The sequence below is a fragment of the Charadrius vociferus genome, unplaced genomic scaffold (genome assembly GCF_000708025.1).
Source record: "Charadrius vociferus isolate BGI_N301 unplaced genomic scaffold, ASM70802v2 scaffold161, whole genome shotgun sequence".
In the NCBI taxonomy this organism is placed as follows: Eukaryota; Metazoa; Chordata; class Aves; order Charadriiformes; family Charadriidae; genus Charadrius; species Charadrius vociferus.
In genome coordinates this window covers 1981975-1995772 of record NW_009646928.1, presented here as the reverse complement: position 1 = coordinate 1995772, position 13798 = coordinate 1981975, and the positions used below count along the sequence as shown (strand labels likewise).

The 13798-nt window shown below is 39.4% G+C and overlaps 1 protein-coding gene across 1 annotated transcript in view; it reads right to left on the bottom strand.

Annotated features, from left to right (window-relative positions):
• Positions 1-3364: 3364 nt before the first annotated feature.
• The window catches only part of SP3 (Sp3 transcription factor), a 39009-nt gene continuing 28575 nt past the window's right edge, over positions 3365-13798 (bottom strand). The window contains exons 4-5 of the mRNA XM_009894639.1: positions 7388-7584; positions 3365-5132 (exon numbers count right to left, since the gene is read on the bottom strand). Of these exons, the coding sequence (XP_009892941.1) occupies positions 4816-5132; positions 7388-7584 (514 nt within the window). The 3' untranslated portion in view covers positions 3365-4815. The remainder of the gene's footprint in view (positions 5133-7387; positions 7585-13798) is intronic.

Below are 13798 nucleotides of genomic sequence, written 5' to 3'. Positions count from 1 at the left end.
TTCTTTCCTGGTAGAAACACTGAGGGTAGCACAGGGTCTTTCTCTGCTGGGTGATCAGAGAAGAGCAGCTGTGTATTATTACTTTGCAGACTATTTTATGTTTTCCTTAATTTCAAAATATGCAAACTTTAAACTTTCTTTGTATGGGCAATTTTAGGTACCAATGACCACCCAACTACGGGATTTACTATACATAGTTTGTAGCTAGATATGACTGTCAGAGAAAGCAGACTCACCACTGAAGAGAAAGGCAGGTTTTCACTGGCAGGAACATTTCTGGTTTCTCAGTGAAAATGAAGAATCTTCAAATAACCTTCCCACACACAGATATACAGAAAAATGTGTGCAAATCTTATACACAGTACATCATGTATTGTGCACCTAAAAATTAAATTATGTGCACATTTTATCAATACTTATTTTCCAAGCACAAAGGCTGAGACGCTGTGCGAAAAAGACATGCAGCACAATTCTAAGTGAAGAGACAACCTGAATCTTTGGACTGCTGCAAAAACTCTTTTTACTCTTACCTTTTTTTTTTTCTTTCCTTGCCTGTGGCCTCTAGGACATCTCAGGAATTGGGAAGGACTGACACTGACATATATGGACAAGAGAGGTGGAAGGCTCCCACAGACCACTGTTTCATTGCCAGGAAGAGGTGCAGTCACAAGTTCTTGTGATAAATTACTGAATTCTATTTGGAGCAATACCTGAGACTGCATAAAGCACCTACACATCTGACTAAGATTCTAGCAGACATCCTACAGACACAGATTATAGGAAAGATGTACCATAATACACTGAAGTAGTAATGAATGGCAATTCTGGAGCATCAAATGGAAGTGGTCTTTTTATAGAAAATATCATCTGCCTGGTAAGATCTGAGTCAGCCACATCAGCTTCTTCTACTGTGTTCTACAGTGTGTGCTCCGCACTTCTGGTGGTAATGGTACTGGTAAAAAGCTGGAGGAAAACCAGCCACCTGCTCATTAGTTCTTTACTTAAAGGAACTAAGAACCACTTGACGGGTGACTATTAGCTCTATCCCGTCATTCCCCGACACCCAGAACAACTTGTTAGAGAACGTATCAGAGCTTTCCTGAAGCCATTGGGAAGGCTTATCTTACTGATTCCAGCATCTCAAAATGCCTCAAACCAAAGCCTGTTATTTCTTGTTCAGACAAGCCGAAAGAAGAGCTCTGTGGAGTCCCTTCCCAGAGTGAAATCTGAATCTTCAAAACAGAAATCCTGCTCCTCACAAGTGTTTCAGTGATTATATCATTCTCCTTAGTCATGTTGCCCCTTGGCCTGGTAAGTAGCAATGATTAAAACCTTTTGTTCTCAGCAAGAATGATAGTTGTTTGTACCATGCAAGGATTAAACCATTAGTTCAGTCAAGAATGAGCCCAAGAATACTTAGATTACAGCAAGTGTATATACAAGCCTTATACTTACTGAAAATAAGTTCCCTGACTGTTGAAATTGGTAACATGGGCTGCTCTCAAGCTTATGCTCTCTTGCAGAACCGGTTTTAAGGTCTTCTTGATTAGTAGTTACATAAGACTGCAAGAGACACAAACCATCCAAGGATCTAAAGGCTAACGTACCAAGAAACTATACAAGCAAGGAAGCCTGACATGAAAATAAATATGTAAAATGCTCCAGATTGTACCAATAAGAAGCAAGAAGGACACCAAGCAACCATCATCAGGAACCCATGAAGAACTGCTTCACAGCTAAACTCAGAAAGCCTTCTACAGAGCGCAAAATTTTGTCTTTGTATCATATGAGTTCCTAGAGTGACCACGAAAGCAAGCCATGAGGTAGCAACAATCCTAGATATACCAAAGATCTCATAGTTGGGCTCATGAACCTTTGCCCTGGAGGTGAGCAGAGATCTTTCAAAAATCACTATCACGCAACATGTGAACACGTGCAGCAGCATTCTCAAATAACACAAACGTTGTGGCTGTGAGCCATTAGGCAGACAGCCCTTAAACTACAGGCTCTCCATCAGACTTTTTCCTACAAAACTTCTACCTTCTGAAGCTTCTTAACCACAAAATATGTTTTGAAAAAGTGTGCCACCTAAACATTCATTAAAGTAACCACTTGATGTATTAAGCATTGAAGTTCTGAGGAATAAAGCAATCTCATCTTCAGCCACGAGGCATCAAACCCCTTGGCACCAAAACACCTTCATCCACAGATGCGCAGCAGTGAAATTGTTATGCCGTAAGACTTTTGTATTGAAAAGCAGTTTCATTAAGAAAGTAACCCTCTTCCCTCCCTCTTAAAATAATGCACTAATATAGCTACAAACAGCTGGAAAGATGAGAAACAGAACCTAAGCATTACAAACAGAAGTAATTTACACTAACATGCTCTATGAACTAAACCAGCTTTTTGGAAACCATGCCCACTCACCTGTCTAAAGGAAGCGGATTCAGAGTACGTTAAAATATTGACAACGTCCATGGAATGGTACACGTCTAAGCAGAACTGTCTTCGCTCTCAAGCTGCTGCTCTGGTGCCTTACCAACCAATTTCACTCTCTTATTTTATTAAATAGAAGATTAAGCTGATGGCAAATTAACTCCTTTTTCTCTGTACCTGTCAATTCCTGTTGCTCTGAATCTAAAAAGATTTGCCTTATTTTTATTTTTTTTTTCCCATTAAACTGCAAATGAAGAAAATCTTCCCTTCATGACTTTTTCCAGGTCTCTCTTTTCTAGGCTGAACTCTACCTGGTTTATCCTAAATGGTCCCTGTTTGTCTTCTGGCCATTTGATACTCCTAAGACTTTAGACTTCACAAATGTAAATTTTTAATTTTCATTATAGCATCATATACAATCATCACTCTCTAATCTCACAGTTTTCACTGATCTGTCTTTCTCCACCTAAAGCTCTCACCTCACTCTTCCAGTCATATTTTCTAAGCTCACAACTTTTTCCCCCTTGTACCTGTTATTTCTTCCTATGCTTTAGGCAAAGGGCCATTAACCCTTTTAGCCACAGTTTCCTATCAAGACTGTCTGCATTGTGGCATCTAAGTGTCAGGGAAAGCGCAACTTCATTTTCATATTCTATAGGATACGTTTCCTTTGTGCCCCGCTCAGCATAAGGTCAAAAAAGTTACCAATACACCAACATAGTATGTAGTACATGCCCATCTGTGCACATATAGATGGGGTGGTTTTGAGAGCAAGGAGGTGGTGTATTACCATCTCCTTGCCCATAAGGAAAGGAAACACCATTTCTACTTCCCACCATCTAGTGCAAAATAATAAAACATTCCAGGCTATCAAGATGTATTACCACATTACACCTGGTTAGTTAACAAGAAGTACAGTAAACTCATGTCAAAAGAAAAAAAAAAAATAGTGTTTTATTAACTACCACACTGTTATAATACACTTTAAACGTACAATAAGGTAGCCTTTAAATTTGAGGTGGTTTTAAGAATAACAAATGAACAGATTTCCAAATGTTTGTAAATAGGTGAACTGCAGTAATTATTGTTGTACATTTTTTGAAAATGGTATAGCACTTACAGACTGGCTATATAACTTCATTTTGTACATTTTTCTATAATTGAAAATATAAACAGTAATTAAAAAATAAAAAGAAAATTCAGCATAATAAAAAACATATATGTTTATCAGTTAAATGTACTGGATACATACAATTTTTAAGGGAAGAAGCAAAAAAGGAAAGATGGCTGATATTTAAATGCAGATTGACTAACCAAAAACTAAACAACAAACAAATAAAAACCTCATAAAACCCCTAGTTCACTATGACTATATCCATATGTTTGGGAGTACTGTCAATATGGAAGTGATTTTTCTGTTGTATTTGCATATGTTATATTTTACTGGTAATTTACATGATGGCTTTTAAGGCCCTGGCAGACAGATGTTTTTTGGAAAAAGATTTGATAAAAATCACTGCTGAGACGCAATACACCTTATTTTTGGTCCTCCAATGTTCAAAAGAAGGGATATACTTCACTATAACATTTGCCTTACCACCCAAATGCCTCAACCTATACATTTTTTTTTTTTTTTAACATTTTAAGCTTTTTAAACATTGGTTATATTGCCCACCTTGGTTATTGAAAGAATATTAACAAGACATCATTTTGGCAAATTAAATCTTAAACATGGCTTTTCAATAGGATTTAAAAGGTGACTATCCCTAGAGTTCCATGTTAAAATGTAGTTTTCAAAATCTTACAAGAGTAATGCTTAAAATATTGTACATAGTTAACCTAATTAAAATAATTAGCTTCAAAATGACAAGTTGATGAGCTAAGTAAAGCCTACACTATGTAACATTTGCTTGGAAACTTGATTTGTCAGTTATGCATAATAAAAATTCCAGTCATCAAGAAAATTACAAAATTTCTTTTATCATAACATGATTTCTTTTCACCCATCAACTTCTTTTATCTTACAATAGATAAATACCAACATGTTCTCATTTTTTTTTACACTAAACCACACAGGATTGATGCATTTGGTTAGACTACCATTTCCATCGTTAAATTCTTTTTTTTTTTTAATATAACTTGGTAAAATTTCATCTCTTCTAGATTCCAAAAGTACCTACAAAACCCATGCAATTTTACCATTTTAATATACTATGGAATATCATACAAAGTAAGGCATTTCAGTGTCATGTATAACCAAGTTACTGTCAATCCAAAAATTTTTGCACATCAATAAAAAGATATCTAAGAACTTAGGAACAATATTCTTCTCACTACTGTATAAAAATAACCACAATTAATAGGTATCTTGTGTACTATTTACTCCATTGTCTCGTTTCCCGAAACTGTGACAAGCTGTAAAGGTATTTCAGTGTTGGTAAGAATATCCTGATTGCTGGTGCCAGATGTATTAACAGTTCCTATTCCTGAAACAGAACCTTGTTGAATATTTGCAAGGATAAGTGTTGTTCCTCCTGCAGTAATCAAAGTATCATCAGGTGTTGCTTCTACTGATGCCAGCACTGTACTGCTAGAGTGAATACCTTTTTTATTCTGATGTGTTTTAATGTGTTTGGCAAGGTGGTCACTTCTCATGAAGCGTTTTGAACATTCTGGACAGACAAATTTCTTCTCACCTGTCACGGAAGATAAGAAAAAAAAATGTTTTCAAGAACATTAAGAATATCACATGTACACAAAACCTGAGATAACTTACTGCCTTCAAGAGTCAGAATTCTAACAATATCTATACTGAAGAAAAAAGTGCTCCAACATGATGAACTTGTGTGTTAAATTTCTAGACACCTACACAAATCCTTTAAAATAATTGATTTTTCTGTGTCTCACTGAGTATGGGGAGATGCTTCAGGCAAGCTAAAGAATATTGCCATCTCATACCCTTGGGCTGCTAAGTTTCACTGCAATTATTACCAATAAATAACTTCTAAGAGGAGAACAAAACCTGCCAAATGATGGACAGGGAAGACCACATGAGCTCCTGCAGAATCCCACTTGAGACTGACAGACAAGATCATAGTGTAATTCGGGTCTGAAGGGACTTCTGGAGGTCTCTAGCCTCATCTCCCTCTAAGCAGGGTCAGCTATGAGGTTGCTCAGGAATTTATCCAGTTTGGTCTTAAAACTTTAAGGATAGAGACTGCAGAAACTCTCTGGACATCCTGTTTGTGCCTGGCTGTCCTCACAATGAAAAAGTTTTTATTTGTATCTGGTCTGAACCTCTCCTGTTCTGATTTTTGTCTATTTGTCTCTCATACTCCCACCAATGCACCACCATAAACAGTCCGTCTTTGTCTTCTAAACCGTGGCCTTGCAGGCACTAGAAGGTTGCTATTAAGCTCCTCCCTGCCCTTAGTCTTCTCTTTGTGCAGTCAAATTACCCCAGTTCCTACAGCCTCTCCTCACAAGGCAAATGCCCCAGCTTCCTGATCATCTTGGTCACCCTTTAGCAAATTCAATCCTCTTCAACAATGTCTTTCTTATACTGGGGGCTGAAAACTAGATGCAATATTCTAGACGCAGCCTAACCAGTGCTGAGGAGATGATAATCACTTCCCTAGAACTAGTGTCTCTGCTTCTGTTGATACAGCTCTGGCCATCTTTGCTGCTGGCTCTCGCTCGTCTTCTTGTTATCTGTCAAGACTCCCAGGTACTTTTCAGCAGAGCTGCTTCCCAACTAGTCGGTGCTTAGCCTGTGTTGCTGCAAGGGTTAACTCCATCCCAGGTGCAGTACTTTGCATTTATCCTGGCTAAACTTCATAAGGTCCCTGTCAGCCCGTTCCTTCAGCCCGAGTCCCTCTGAATAGCAGCCTTGCCCTCAAATGCATTGACCGGTTGCCCCACTTTGGTGTCATCCACAAACCTAAGAAGAGCACATTCTGTTGCCTCCTCCAGGTCAGTGATAAAGATCTTAAAACAGGTAAAAGGATATATCCCTGTAGTTATCTACTTTTTATTGGTATGCTGGTACACTAGGAGCAATTAACCATACCCTCTAAGCTGCATCATTCAACTGGCCTCTTTTTTGGAACCCTGTCCATCTGGACAGACGGTAACATCCCAGCTTAGGTTCAAGCATCCAACATGTCTAACAAAATCGCACCATTAGGTTCAAAACATGAAATATTTTTCACAGAAAACTGTCTTTGCAATGTCTAAGTAATATAAATGCTGATAAATATGTAAATTATTATCTATTGTCACTGTGGTTTTCAAATAGTCTAGTTTTAAATGGTAAGCATCCTGTAGTTTGAACATTCTAGAATGTAATAACGCATTCAGTTTGTAGGAAAACAGGTAATACAGACAACAGATTTGAAACAAACTGTTCCTTAAAAAGGTTGAAGATCTAGACTAATTTCTTTTCTTTGTAGGTAAAAGGGTAAATGTGAGCCTGGAGTCCCTAATGGGTGGTCTAACCATGAAACTAGAAGATGTAGAATGATCCATCACATGTTCTTCCTTGATTATGTGAATAACATCCAGTATCTTGGACATCTAGCCCTCTATTTTTATTTTTCTTTTTTAAACTAAGAGAAAATTATTAACGTTTTGAGCTGGAGCAACAGTTCTAATCTGGTTCAAACAAAAAAAATGCACTGCTGACACTGAATCAAAGCATTCTGATTAAGCTAGTTTAAATACTACCTTAAACATCAGTTCTGAATCAAAAAAGGTAGCTGGTTTTCTTCCTCAAACCTACTAAAGAAACCAAAGTGTATACATAGCTCTAAGTAATAGCTGATCTTAGAAAAGTCACACTACATTAAAATCAACCCAACAAAAAGATCTGTTCTCCTCTTAAAAGTTATTTATGCAAGCCCTCTCCATGACACTCCTTTAGTTAAATGCACCAGAATCAAAGACTGAAAACCTGTGTGCGTTCTTCGGTGTCGCTGAAGCTCATCACTGCGAGTGAACCTTTTGCCACAGAACATCCAATTACAAACAAATGGACGCTCTCCAGAATGCCAGCGGAGATGAGCTCTCAAATGTGAAGTCTTCCCATATACTTTGCCACACCCTGGTATGTGACAAATATGTTGCTTCTTTTTTCCCAAGTTGGAGCCTCTGTTTAAGAAGGGGGGGAAAAAAAAAAAAGAAGAAAAAAGAAAAGTTATTCATTCTGATACATTCCTCCTAAACACTGGTCACACATATAAATGAGGTTACATATACCAACAGATCTGCAAAAAAACCTGAGCGGCTTCCCATTTTTGTTTCAAATACAATCAGAGTCCAATACACTCCACAAGAAGCTGGAACTAAATTCTGTAACGCTATCCTAATTCTGCAACAAACTATAAATTCCACACCTTGTGAAATTCAAATGTTAGATGTGTAATCTTTAGCAAGTATACATGTATATGAAGTTGGAAATACAGTCATTACAGCAGCTTGTACTACTTTGACGCTGAAGTGCCCATATTTTAAATTTGTCCCTGTTTCAGTTTTTACCATTCCAAAGACAGTTTTGGCAAAGAAAAAACACAAATGACTGCAATTGCCAAAACGGAAACTGGAGATTTTGGCAACAGGGAAGACAACAGATGGGACTTCTGGCATCTTGGGGAAACCTGAGAAGCGTTCTGGGGTTGGAAGACAAGCATGCTAACTTGAATATTTCCACTAAAAGGAGTGGCAGTAAATAGCTGATCTTGCTGACATTCACTGATACTTCAGAAAAAAAAAAAACCAAATCCATCAAAATGAACACATAATTCACAGCTAGTATAATCCAGACTACAGAGCTTGATGCCTTATTTTCAGATGCTTCCTCACTGAACTGGTAGGTGATTGATTCAGGTAAAGCACCTAACACATAAAAGCCTAATTTTTTTAATGTTTTTTTTTTCCCTAATAAAATCACCAGATAGAGATAAGAACCTCTGAAAACCCAGAGAAAGCGATCAGTCTGGCCAGTGCAGGGCATCATGATTGATTTTAGCCAATTGAAGTGTTTGCTGCTACTGAAAAGGGCACTCCAGGGAATAGATCTGGCTGGCAACGCAGCTATATGAATGGTAAACGCTGGTACAAGGGATGAGCTTGGAAAACGCAGCCAAGCATCAGGCCACCTTATTCATCAGCAATGTTAACTTAGAACATCTTAAGTGGATTCTGAAATCACAGTCTTGGGCACTCCATCCTCCATGACTGATTTTACAATTTTCAGTTGCCTCCCCAGGGCAGTTTTTTTCCCTTAAATTTGGTGTTCAAATTCTGCTTAACAGTCCAGTGACTGAAGGATTTGCCAAACAACTATTAGACCAAGATTCTCATCCCTGCATTCAGAACAATTCTGGTTTACATCTAATGAGGGTTCAGGGTAAAATGCATGTACACTTTAAGGAGCTAGCACTTGGAGCAAGCATTTCTGAACAGGCGCAGAAATTAACTTACTCTAAAAACTCACAGCATCTAAAGGGAATACCAACCTAAGCACATACGCACCTAAAACGTTCCAGACAGTCCAGAAAAGGAGACAAAATCCAATTAAATCCTAGAAAATGTTTCTAAGATGTCTCAATATAGAGCAGTCTTCATAGTGCTTCGTTAATCATTTTGTCTCAGAACAAAAAACTAACACTTTTACATACTAATTATTTGTCATGACAGTGTAGGTTTTGACTTCAGAACAAATTCAAGGGCAGTAGAAGAAGAGTCCAGAAAGCTTTCGACCTTGCTGTGGTAGCAGTAGACTCCTATGGATACAGTGACAGAAGAGATTCTGCTTGTCTGTCTTTTTTGTTTTATTGCCACCCCTCAATCCTTAGCCTTACAGAAAATTCACCTACCTGTTTTATCCAACTTGTTCCCAAATTTCATGCAAAACATTCTCTGACATCTGACCTGACATCTTAAGCTCTTCCATCACTATTAGTCTTGGCAAGAATACTTCTGACTTAATTTTCCTTTTTTTAAATGTCCCAAAAGAAGATCACTTCTGTGGACCAGGACAAAGACTGCCTTTTTTACATCTCTTACCTCAGCTGACACATCCACTTTTGGTACATTTTGCTACATCTAAACTGTTAGGTAGGTTTACACCCTTCCATGGCCTTTCCTCAAGCCAAGATTAAAAAGCAAAATTAACTGTAATGTCAGGCATTTAACTTTGTACTATACCACCTACAAAAAAGCTCAATATTCACAGGTTTTGAACATTCAGCCAATCTCAAAGGCATTTAGCAAAATGCCTTTAGATTGCCCCCTTTATTTTCTAGTTTCTTAGCCTCTGCAGACAACTAGGGCACCACACAAAACTCACTGTACCTGTAACGCTTCTAGTGGCATTCATCCATCAGCCCAAAGCACCCAGCTCCCCAGACTCCAAGGAAGACATTTTCTGTACTCCTCCTTTTGCCTTACTGCAATCAGTTCTGCAGTTCTCGGACTCTAAGTTCACCTTCATCTAATGATACGGCTCTAGACAGCTCTTCTTCAGGTCCTCGTTTGGTGGCTCAAGGCATCCAGCAATTGTGGTACAAGACAAAGGAACACCCATGGCTCTTCCCCATTACACAGTCTTGGTAACTGAAAGAATTCTCCACAGGATCCCACTATCCCAGTGTCTTTAATCGCTTGTCCAACTCCATGGAACCCTAAGAAGTGCTCAGTCTCTGCTTATTATAAGAAAATGTATTTCTGCATTTGAAAATATATTTCTGTATATAAAATCATTTTTTGTATTTGGTATTTCATCCTCACACCAAAGATATTAGTCTTCACATCCATGATAATCAGTACAAATATTCTGTAACTTTGCATGATACGGTACATAAAAGTGATACAAATAACAAGAAATCACATAAAAATTCCCTTAGAATAATTTTAAGATTCCTAAGTCAATCATTTGAAGCTGCTTAATTGCACCTTTAGTCTAGACTGAAGGAAACTAAGGTTGAACTCATGGTCACCTTCCTCTGCGTAGGTGGTGTAGCGTATGCGTCGTGGTTTGGCCTCAGCCAGTGCCAAAGAACCACACAGCCGCTCGCACAACTCCCACAGCCGTGGAAAAAGGAATCGGCAGGAGAAAACTCGTGGGTTAAAAGAATCCAATTTAACAGAACAGCAAAAGGAAAGATGAAAACGCGATTACAGTACCGTCGCGAAGCGCACCGACCAACCGGACCCGCGCCGCCGCAGCCCACCCACCCGTCCGAGGGGCGACTGCCCTCTTCTCCCCGGCTAGCGCCTCTTGTAGCCCGGGCACGGCTCACGTGGGAGGGAATACCCGCCCCCTGCCGGCTCCTGGGGAGATTAACCCCATCCCTGCCGGAACCAGGAAAATACGTCATTCTAAGCACCTCACCTAATTGGGGACAGAATTCCCTAGTGGACACTGAAGTTCAAACTAAGGGGGAAAGTTAGGGACTCACGGAATGTAATCTGCAAGACTACTGTGAATGAGTAACTAAATGTATTTATTCTACACAGCTTCATATAGGCATCTGTACGTTTGGTTCATGCGTGCTCTAAACTGACTGGCTATGAGCCAAATTCTATCTGGACGCTTTGCAGCTGTGACAGTCTGGCACCATGCCCTAATACATCATGCTAAGAGGCCTTTCTTGCTGCACTGGCCAAAGTGCTCATCACTGAGCAAAAGGATATGACTCAGGCCTACTCCTTGACTGCAGTCTTCAGATCAATTAAGTATTTTCATAGTACATTTTAGCTTTATAAAGACTGGAAACAATGTTCCTCACTAACCATGCAGAATGCAATGGGTTCAGGAGACACCTTCATCCACTGAGAAAATGGACTTTTAGTCCAGCAGTACTTCCGGGAGGAACATCAAGTATTTCAAGGGTAAAACATACAATTATTAGTTATTTTAAGAATGTGTATTTCAGAGTTACGTACCTGAAGTGGTACTCAGGAGCACTGTTCCTCTATATATGCAGACAGAAGTAGTTACACCTCAGTGTATTCCAGATGTATCTGAGCGGAGAGTGAAACCTCCAGATGTATCTGAGCAAAGGGTGAACTTTCCACCTAACTTCAGACACCCTATCTAGAAGCCTAATACAGTCTGTCTGGGATCAGAGTCATCCTTTGAGGTACATACCTCTCTTGCTCTCCACTTGCTTATCCTCCATTTACTATATAAGCTTGAGGCTATAAGGTTTTAATTTACACATCTAATACATCATCCTCTTCCTTTCGTACCTTCCCCCCTGTCAAGTAAGGTAATGATAATAGCGGCTTCCTACTTCATGGGACTGGTACAAATAGAAATCCTTTGAAGACTGCAATGCAGTTATGTATTAAGAGTCAAAAAAACCCAACAAAAAATAACAACGAAAACCAGAAAGAACCCCTCAACTCCCCTTTGCATCCAGAAAACAGAAAAGACAAGAAATGACAAAACTAAGACCACACAGAAGATTAAAGTCTGCATATGTGAAGCCATGTACTTCACAACTGAAATGCTATTCAGCTTTTTCATACTCATTTAATGCACTTTACATAGAATAGTCTGGGATGGAAGGGACCTTTAAAGATCATCTAGTCCAACCCCCTGAACTGAGCAGGGACATCTTCAACAAGACCAGGTTGCTCAGAGACCCCCGTACAACCTGACCTGTTTCCAGAGATGGGGCATCTACCACCTCTCTGGGCAACCTGTTCCAGTGTTTCACCACCCTCAGCACATAAAATTTCTTCTTTGTATCTAGTCTAAATGTACCCTCTTTCAGTTTAAAACCATTACCCCTTGTCCTATCGCAACAGGCCCTGCTAAAACGTATGTCCCCATCTTTCTTATAAGCCCCTGTTAAGTACTGAAAGGCTGCAATAAGGTCTCCCTGGAGTCTGCTCTTCTCCAGGCTGAATAACCCCAACTCTCTCAGCCTGTCCTCATAGGAGAGGTGTTCCATCCCTCTGATCATTTTTGTGGCCTCCCTCTGGACCTGCTCCAACAGGTCCATGCCTTTCCTGTGCTGAGGGCTCCTGAGGTCTATGCAGTACTCCAGGTGGGGTCTCACCAGAGCGGAGCAGAGAGGGAGAATCACCTCCTGTGACCTGCTGGCCACACTCCTTTTGATGCAGCCCAGGATACTGTTGGCATTCCGGGCTGCGAGCACACATTGTTGGCTCATATCAAGCTTTTCATCCACAAGTACCCCCAAGTCCTTCTCAGCAGGGCTGCTCTCAATCCCTTCATCCCCCAGCCTGTAATTATACTGGGGGTTGCTCTTCTTGTCTTACTAGTTACATATTATTTAAGTACTATCTTAAATACAGAATTATTAATTTCCCCAGGGTTTTCTTCCTCATCATGGGCACTCACAACACTCACAGTGTCTAAGCAATTCACAAACATTCATGAATTTTCAAAACATTCATCCTGCAACACTCCTGTGTACTTGTGAACTTGAACTAGTACAATCCATACATCCAAATATGAGGTAGAAAGATTAAGCAAAAATTGTCCAAAACCCACCAGCTTGAGGTGTCAAGTTCAATATAACAGAAGCATATTTTCTTAGAGTACTGTAGATGTTCACAATTCAGGACAATCGACTTTTTTACAGGAATGAACTCAGTACTTTTGCAGTGGAAAAGGCAGAGTGGACAGACAAACACCTCCAAAACTTTAGAGCCCTGTTGCTGCAGTTCTGTATCTCATTCCCTAAATGCCTTCCAGTTTCTGCAATAAGTGAAGCAGGTGCCAATCATTACACAGCCCTGATTCACTCCCTGTGCATCATCCATCCCATCCACTGAATGGCACTAGGGTCATATGAAAAAAAAATAGTATGCAGTCATGTAAGTAAAAACCAAATGATAATGTATATCTACAAGGGATTAAACTAAAGTTGCCCAGGATATCTTAACTTTGGCATTTGCCAACTTCCAAGTTTTCAATTTTGCAACCTTAACATCATCTTAAGAATTGTGAAAGTTCTCTGAAGAAATTTATAAAAGCAAATGTCTTATTATCTGAAACTCCACGAGTCATCAGCAGAGTTGAAAGACAAATCAAAACTGAGAATTACAGCACAAGAGATAAACAAGTAACTGTAGCAGCTAGGGAACAAAATCAATGTGTACCAGAGGGAGAAGGAAAATATTCCTCCAAGTGGCCTTACTCCTTTTTGCTGGACTCGGAAGGAATTCTACATTCCGGTGGGAAAGTTGCTCTGGCAACTGTAAGCACTTTCACTCTCTTTCTGTTTCCCCACCATTGTCTCCTTCATTATCCTGTTCCTATTCCATTCCTAATTCTTCTCACATCCTGACTTCCTGTCCTACTTTTCCTACTCAGTTTGTACAT